Source organism: Gambusia affinis, linkage group LG22 (assembly GCF_019740435.1).
Source record: "Gambusia affinis linkage group LG22, SWU_Gaff_1.0, whole genome shotgun sequence".
Taxonomy (NCBI): domain Eukaryota; kingdom Metazoa; phylum Chordata; class Actinopteri; order Cyprinodontiformes; family Poeciliidae; genus Gambusia; species Gambusia affinis.
In genome coordinates, this window is record NC_057889.1 from 12778783 (window position 1) to 12787773 (window position 8991).

Here is an 8991-nt window from a genome sequence, read left to right on the forward strand (position 1 = left end):
TAATTGTATATCTTTAATTATATCCAAATTAAAGAATAATTATATCCTTATCATTTTTAATCAAAGTTATTAAGACCCACTATTTTATCTAAAGTAAGTTTAGAATTTTTTTGTTTGTTTAAATATTTTTGCACTTTACTTTCTATACCATCTGGCATAGGTAAATGACATGGCATAGGTTCCCTGCACAGTTTAGGACCCAGTCAGCCCGTTTGTCTGCCAGAGGAGGTCACTGTGGTCAGACAGTGTTACGACCTTGACGGGCAATGCCTGGTCTGCAAGTGTTTGCAACACATACTGTGCTTTGCAACATTGTGTACTTAAGGCAATACTTGGAATTCCCTTCACATGCCTTCAAAGCTATATCAACCAAAAGACTGTGGGATGTTGCTCTCTTCACTTACAGAATGTCTACCTTCTCATGGTCATAAGGTTGTTGTGGGATAAGATTCCCACAACAACCTTTTCTCACAAGGTGTTGTGGGAAAAGGTTAGGTTACTTTTCAGTAGGTGGCCTTCTTCTGCCTGGAACCAGTTGCTGAATCTCTCAGGTGTCTCTGAACACGTAGAAGTTTATAAATCACCTTAAAATATTGCTCGAGATGCTTTTGAAAAGCATACTCGCTTTTATTGCATGAATTTATGTTTGAAAATAGTGTCTAAAACCACATGTGTTGCTGCGTTGGCAAGGATCCTTGTGCAAAGATATTTTTAATCTCAGTGTTTCCTGATTAATCAAATCTGAAAGGAAATCAGGACGGTACTTATGAAAATAACACAAACACAAATACGGTTTTCTAATGCCCAACAGCATTGTGATCATCAGTGTTACGTAAATTATCTCCAAACACAGCATATTGTGTATTCTTTGGACAATAATTAAGAGGACCTTTGTCGATAATGGCAACATTTTATATGCATTATGATCTGTAAAACAAAATTGTTGGGTTGATTTGTGCAAGAAATAGAAACCCAAATTGGTGCTTATTGGATAATAATGTGGCCAAATACATTGGGTTGGATAGGGCAGAGAAATGATGTTTGTACAATTATTTCTGCCACCTAGTGGAAATGAAGAGTGTTTCCTTCTTTTCGTTTAACAAAAAACCCTTAGTCAAATCAGTTTTTGTGTTTTTCCCTGAGCACTTTTTAGTTACATGTACCCTTTATCATTAATAAATGGCATGTTGTGTCTGCCTGGGCATGACTGGGGTTTGCTTCGCTTTCTAAAAAGTACGGAGGCAAAACATGGCGTGAACAATAGTGGTTTAGGAAACCTTTACTGTCTCCACTTATATATTAAAAACTTTCAAAATAAAAAGCAAAAGATTCAAAGTGGAAGTATTTTTTAATTCTTAATGGCCCTGCCTGAGAAGTTTCGATCTTTGACAAAGAGGCATGATGGGAGGCATTAAAACAAGAGCCACTTCTGCATTTAACAGAAAAGGAGGGAACAGAAAATTGCCTTTTTGCCATCTTTTAAGATTGTGTCTTTTCCAAAAGTGATGGCAGAGGACAACAACACAGCAAAAATAATGATGGTATACATCACGCTTTTGCAGAAAAAAAAGAAGGTTTTTATTAAAGACAATAGATCAATGTTTCTCTGGGACAACCTGCTGCTATGTACAAAATTTACAGATTTTAACTGTACTTAGGGAACAACAAGCAAAGGGAAACATTTAACATAAAACAGTGCAAATATACTTAAACAAAAAACAACTTTAAAAATTGCATAGAACAGACTTCTGAATATTGATTTCCACAATTTTCCTCAAATATTTCAGTAAGTATGAAGGTAGGAAGACAAAGTCTGCCTGCTTCAGTACTTGATCACATTATTTACTTTTTTACAAACAATAAAATATCCATGTACAAAAATAGAAGCATTATCTGAACCTCTGTTTAAAGTAACAGTTTTGAAAAGGTTCTCAATCCCAACACATACCAACAACAAGAACAAAAAAAGACATATTGAGACAGTTATCAGAAATCCCCCTCAAAAAAGAAAAGTTAAAAAGACGTACTCAGTAGTTTCTGCAGAAATCTCTTAAGAAGCTTGTTCATCCTAAGTGATGGTCACATGTGATGTGGCATGAGTTTAACCAGTTAATAAATGGCGACGACCCTGACTGCGTCTGGCGTGATGGGAAACCTGCAACAGAAGAACGGGGTTAATATTTCTGAGACAGGCGATGAGGAAAAGGGAATTTGGGTTGCAACTGTGGAAACATACAGGAGGCGTATCTGGGCTGCCAAATGGAGAGAGTTCCAGTGAATTCTCTTTGTCTGAGGAAGTGTTGTGACGGTGCTGCGCAAACTTTTTCTTTAGTGCCCGCGCAATCAGAGCGGCAGGGTCATTCAGCAAAGCAGTATCACACTTACTGCTTCTCCTCCTGACTGGCGTGCCTCCTGGTGATCTGTAGAGAAAACAGACTAATGGTCACCAAAAAGCTAATTTTCTGCAGCAGTTAAGAAATGTAGTGCATGAAAATACTTCAGATTGGAACTTTCAAATTCAAAAATTGCTTTTCTCAAGGTCTTTTAAAAATACCTTGGTGGAGCATCAACTCAACTTTTCTCTGGTATGTAAAGAAGGTGTTGTGGAAAAATAATGCAATTTATTAAATTTTTATAATTAATTTATTACTTGTTTATCGCAAGTTCTGACTGGCTGAACAGGTCCCCATAACGGATGAAAATGAAATTTAATTCCTTAAATCAATTACTATTGTTTTTTTTTTTCTCAAAACCTAATTTTAAGTGCAAATACTTCGACAGATCTTAATTCTGAAAATTGTACACAAAAATAGCCTTTATTCTTTTTAGACACTGCCAAATTTAAAGGTGAAAAATTCATCCATCACTCTGCTTCTGAAATACAACACCAAATTATGTACGGTATTGTAATAAAGTTTTACTTAGTTCATTCATGCCACAAGAGAAACGTAGAAATCAAAACTTATTAAATTGCAATAAAAATCAAAAGCTCTCCTTGAGAACTGACCAAACTCTTACCTCTGAACTGAGCGCAGTTTGACTTGATTTAAATCCCTCAGAACGTCCAGCATCGAAGGAATCAGTTTGTTTTCCATGATTCTGCTGAGCCCTGACTGCTTGGCCTGAAGTTGACCCTTATTAGAGTTGTTGTTCCTGCGCTGTTTGATCAGATCCATTACAGACGATTTCTCGCTGAAGGAGCTTTGGCAAGGAGGAGGCAATGGTGGAGGTGGTGGAGGAGGGGGAGGTGCATGACGAGGTGTGGAGGTGAGAGCCGGGAGTGGAGCAGGGGACATCAGAGGTGAAAATGGAGCATTCTGGGTCTCAGTCAGAGCTGAAAAGTAAGGAAAGGTTCATTAAGATCATTATTTTTAGAGTGTTTGGTTTGCAGAAAAATCTCAAATGTACCTGAGGATGGAGCTGCAGTAACAATCATGGCGATCTGAGCCCGAAGCTTGAGCAGTTCACTCTCCAGCTGGGTGATCTTCTGCAGGGCTTCAGGATCAACCCGCTGTTGCACACACCCTCCTCCTCCTCCTCTTCTCTCAGCTTGATTCTGAGCCAGCCTGGGAAATCTCATCAAGTCTTGATTAAAAATGCCATCCTTCTTTGGAGGTACATGGTTCCTTAAAAATCACACACAATAATATTAGTAGTGTATTACTTTCCTTTTAATCCTGCTATTGAAATATGTTTTAATGTGTGTGTAAATTGTGCAAACATGTGGCCACTCTTCATAAAGATTTAATTCTAATTCAGAACTATTAAACTTAATAAGCAGAGCACTGTTAGTCATTCCTTTGTGAAATATTTAACAAACCTTGTTGTAAGATTACAGTAGATAACTGAAACATAATTTGAAACTTTTGATAACTTCCTCTACCTTTATAAATGACACAAATCCTGAATAATTCATCTGTAAGACAAATCTTTCACATAGGAATGGGAAAAAATGCAAAAGGTGATACAAGCTCGCTGCATAAGTCTGCACACCCTCCTTTTGTTTTTTTGACTGTTTTTTTGAATTGTGCAGTAAAATCTAGGAATGCATCATCACTTTCTACTGATGTTACTTTTAAGTCATTGTATTGGTACCGTAAGACAAACTGGATTAACATTAAGGGACGATGTATATTTATATTTTGTTGCACTGCGCTGTTTGTTTGTGTTTCAGAAGGGAATAAAGTTAATCATGTAGTACTTATTCAGTCACGTGACACTGATAGTTATGCAGTGCATATGGAGGTGTTTAAAGTAGAAAAGCAACATAGGCAAAATGGTCGCTTTTACACTTTATCAAAAGTGTGAAAAATTAAACATATAATATCAGTTATCGGCCATAACAGCAATACTAATATTGGACATCAACCCAAATTTTCAATCGGTGCATCCTTACAAAATTCCTAGAAACAAATCAGCCCTAAAATTGATGATTATCTACCTTTTATCATAAATAATTAAAAAGATTAATGAGAGCTTTCAAAGTTAGATTTATAACCAACTGCAGTCATAGAAATGACTGAACTCTGCAGCTCATAAAATTAAGTAAATTTTTTTTAGTTTATTTATTTATTTTTTACAGGCTATCACTAAATAAGTTTAATTTGTGTTTTCCTAATATATATAAAAAAGGGAAAAAACAATTATAGATAGATTAAAAAAAAGGCATTTTGATCTTCTGATGCATCGTCATTCATTGTGTACCTGGTTCTGGCAAAGCTCTCTCCCTCGTAGTCAAACACCCACATGACATCTGCAAATGTTGGTATGGCAGGTGCATCTGCTTCTACCTCAATGTATCCATGGGGCTTATAAGTAACCAAAGGGATCTGAGATAAAAAAATAAATAAATAAATAAAAAATCACATAGCTAAGATTCTGAGAGGAAATAATTATTATATTATGTTTTAATCCAACTCTAAATATTTCAAGTGTGATTTTTTTTGTCAGTAAATGTCAGAAAATGGTAGGAATCTACATAGCTTGACTACATAAGGTTACAGAAAACGTTTCTTGTGACCAAAAGGAATCTTAATTAATTAAAACAGAAACCCATTAATGTGCAAGAGGGAATACATGAACAAATACCTCAGCTCTACAGTGCTCTGTGTGAAAAGTAATTACTGGATCAATTAAGAAGAGCTACTATGAAAAACAAAGATTGTGTAATTATCTCGAGATAAACACAACTTTATGTTCTAATTACCTGAAAATGGACACGTGGAGTGGGCTTCAGTGGGAGATTCGTGCCGATCATTCGTACAATGCTGCGATACTGACCGCACAGCTGAGTGTCCCACACAGGAACAAGCTGCAGTCAGGATGAAAGATAAGTAAGAAACAAACATAACAGAAGTTAAATGTGATGCAGCGGTGAGAAGAGAGATAACAAATAGTACAGTTATTGAGCTGCAACAGGGCTGCAGCGTCAGCAAGCTTACCATTTCTGGAGGTACACCAAAGTAGTCCAGGACCATGCGCAGCACATAAAGAATATCATCTACTAAAGACATGGCGAGGACTTTTTCCTGCAGCAGCTGATGACTGCAAATCTTCTATTTCTGCTGACGGATTGCGCGTGAGGCCACCACAAAGAGAAGTCACATACCTTACACCTGAAATGACCACATAACAGACCCAACTAAGATTTGATGACATAAAATTCCAGAACGCAAAGACAGACAGTTTAATGCAGAATAAGCTGACGTTTTTACAAAATAGATCAATCCAAATCATTCATCCAACAAGTTCAGTTAATGCATGGTCTATTTAAAAGGTTAAAAACTTGTATATCATATATTAGCACACATATATATGGACATGGAAAAAAAAAACAATCCAAAACAAAATGTCCATAAAATCATTTGGAGAGGTTAAAAAAAACCAACAATAATAACGTGAATGGGCAACTGCATAAATTCAAAAAGAATGTCAAGCTTCAATGTTTTTATGCTGATTAATATGTGTGTGTGTGTGTGTGTGTGTGTGTGTGTGTAATCGGTATTAGGAAAGAAGGACAGGACTCTCTTCAATGATGAGAAAATATTAAAACAAAACTACATAAGAGACAGCGACGCAGATTTAAAACTGGACAGAAGGCAAATATTTCACCTGCAGCGCTGCAGAGCTGATAATGCAAACCCCTTTAAGCTGGTGCCATTTTAATCCAAAACATGGTCACAACCAACTTCATTTATTGTTAATGGACAATTTTCGTCTGAATGCATCATAAACCGATGGTCAGGAAATCTTTCAGATCTTTAATCATCCTCTTTTAAATTAGTTCAGCTGCAAACCCTGATATTTTCAGATATCAGAGCTAGAAGATAACTTTAAGGGAAAAGAAGTACTGTCCTGACTGACCACTGCAGTCCCGCAATGAATGGGGGAAAGCTGCAGAGGTCATCAAAAGTAAGTACCTGAGAACGCCGCAGCGAATATGAGGTTTCAAAAGTATAAAACATAAGAACTTACCGTCAACTCTTCTTATAGTCAGAGAAGCCACATGTTAATAGTCAGGCATCTCCTCAAACCTTTGCCAAAATTAAAATTAAGCCAGTTCAGACAAGGCAGTTTGTTTCCTAACACGTCTAAGCAGTACATCCGTAAAGTCAAATAATGCCGCAGTAACAAAACCCTTCCTGATTGGCTGCAGATTGAGGAGTGGGACAAATATCCAATAGGAGAGAGCGACTTACAAACGCTTGGCACCATGTGACAACCAATAGCACGTCGCGAGAGGAAACCCACCAAATTTGTATTTTTCTGCGCGAGCTACTTCTTCTCTTTGGTAAGGAAACGTATTTAAGCTCCATTTAATTACGTCTCTTACATTTTGGGGACATTTGTTGAATATGATTAGCGAAGTTTCATTGTTTAAAATATGAAAAATCAATTAAATGTATTCTAAGTCGCATAGTTTCTTAACAGTGTCATAAGACAGTAGTTAGCGTCATTAGCTTGCCATAATGGAACGCAGAGAATCGGATCGTTTATATATATTTTACAAATAACCTTTTTTCCAAAGATAAATGTTATACGTTACTATCTGATTATATTTATCTCTTGTCTCTTTTAAAACAAGTTGCATACTTGAGATTCAGGCTCTTCAAGACTCTCACCACTTGGTTTTTGACGTCAGAAATGGCCGGATTATCATTGAATGTATCTTCCAGTTTCAGGTTTGGCCACATTTTCAGACATGATGGATGCACTGTCGGTGGTGTGTCAGCTGCGAGATCTGGCGTCTGAACCACAGAACCGAGCTGTGATTGTCCAGGACCAAGGTTGTCTTCCAGGACTGGTTCTCTTCCTGGACCATCAGAATCCAGAAGTGTTATTTGCAACCCTGCAGGTACAGAAATGTTGCAAAAGTATTGATTTCCACTTCAAATTTTTTTAGTTAATCAAAATGTGTATATCATTAGATTTTTTTGTGCGTTGTAAAGTAGAAAGAAAGTAATTAATGTTCGCGAAATGTTTTATCTCAATAATTAAGTGGTTATATATTCTGCCTTTCTGAGGTATGAACCACAATAATTTATTTTTGTTTTGACTGTTAAAATGGAAATCAGTCAGTCATATTGAACAACTCAGTCTTTATTGTCTAAGAAATAAAAAATGTACAATGCATAATCTTTTATTTATTTGTACTCAGACTCTTCGTTATCTGGCTGAATTGCCTCTCAATGTACCCATTATGAAGAATGAGCTGGGTATGATGGTGAGCTTGGAAAATCTTATCAGGAGGTAAGAAAATTTGACAATATCAAAAAGACAATGTTAATATATTTTCATAAAGGTGATTCATTTATTCTGGAAAATATGGCATCACCCATTGTAGATTATCAATACGGTATATATGTGATGTTTTTTCCACACAGGGAGGGCCTGTCTCTTGATATCACAGCTCTGGCTAAAGAGGTTTATAGCATTCTGAGAGCACCTGCTAATCCAGCACCAGGCACACCAGAGAGGGAGAAAAGGAGGAAGCCCCAGTTCTTTATCAATTCTACCAACAAGAAGGCCAAGTCTGTCACATTACACATCCAGGGATTGGACAGCACTGTAAGTTTACTAACTTATTTGCAATCTGATTTATACTTCATCTTGTTTACTCTTGCATTTTCTTGCTGCATTCAAGCAACAGAGAGGCTTATGTGAAGAGGCTCTTCTGAAAGTCAAAGGAGTGATCAGCTTCACTTTTCAAATGGCCTCGAAGAGGTGTACAGTCCGCATCCGTTCAGACCTCCCCACCGAGGTAGAGAGAAGGCATTCAATATTATTTTGTTCTGGTTTGTGCCTGATAAAGTCTGTCAGATCCAACCAGGGAAAAAAAAGTGGTGCATTTGGTCTGAACTTGTACATTTTCTGTCAGAGTCTGGCCACGGCTATCGCTTCCACTAAGGTGTTGTCGGCTCAGCAAGTGGTGAAAAACGAGGCCGGAGAGGAGGTGAATATCATTCAGATCGAATTTCTGCGAAACCCGACTGAGCTTTTAAAATATTTTATATCTCTGCCTCCAGGTTTATGTCCCTCTGAACTCTTGTGGCGCTCAGGTGCCACAAAACACAGACATTCCAGATTACCTCCCAGAGGAAGAGGAGAGCCCAGAGAGGGAGGTTGACAGAGCAATTTCTCGCACTGCAGCTAAAGAAGATTCCAATGGGAGCTGGCTGAATGCTGCTGCTAGTTTCCTCACTAAAACCTTCTACTGGTGAAGCTCTGATTTTGTCCTAGAAGTGTCCAGATAGACTCACTCTTCTCACTGCTGAGACGGAGTCCTCATATAAGCTACAATGATTGCTGATATGAGGGATTTTGTTGAGTCTACCATTCAACAAGCAACTACAAAATCATTGCTATGTGCATGTACAGATTTGCTGTCTAAAAAAGCTTTCAAGCTATATGAAAGTAAACTTTTGTATGTCTCTTTCTTTTTATGTTCCATTTTTGTGGATTTTTCAATTTCTGTTTTTGCCTTTTCTAGGC

General features: G+C 37.3%; 2 protein-coding genes across 2 annotated transcripts; one reads left to right on the forward strand and one right to left on the reverse strand.

Moving 5' to 3' along the window:
• Positions 1–1329: 1329 nt before the first annotated feature.
• mtfr2 (mitochondrial fission regulator 2) lies at positions 1330–6649 on the reverse strand. Its single transcript, XM_044107480.1, has 8 exons — positions 6475–6649; positions 5442–5615; positions 5207–5311; positions 4705–4829; positions 3409–3626; positions 3019–3334; positions 2237–2420; positions 1330–2155 (listed from the first exon to the last, which is right to left on the reverse strand). Exons 2-8 carry the CDS (start codon positions 5511–5513, stop codon positions 2102–2104), a joined length of 1074 nt encoding a protein of 357 aa, XP_043963415.1. The 5' UTR covers positions 5514–5615; positions 6475–6649; the 3' UTR covers positions 1330–2101.
• Positions 6650–6709: 60 nt separating this feature from the next.
• armc1l (armadillo repeat containing 1, like) lies at positions 6710–8918 on the forward strand. Its single transcript, XM_044107481.1, has 7 exons — positions 6710–6790; positions 7176–7354; positions 7658–7749; positions 7884–8067; positions 8144–8260; positions 8378–8452; positions 8526–8918. Exons 2-7 carry the CDS (start codon positions 7202–7204, stop codon positions 8718–8720), a joined length of 816 nt encoding a protein of 271 aa, XP_043963416.1. The 5' UTR covers positions 6710–6790; positions 7176–7201; the 3' UTR covers positions 8721–8918.
• Positions 8919–8991: the final 73 nt, after the last annotated feature.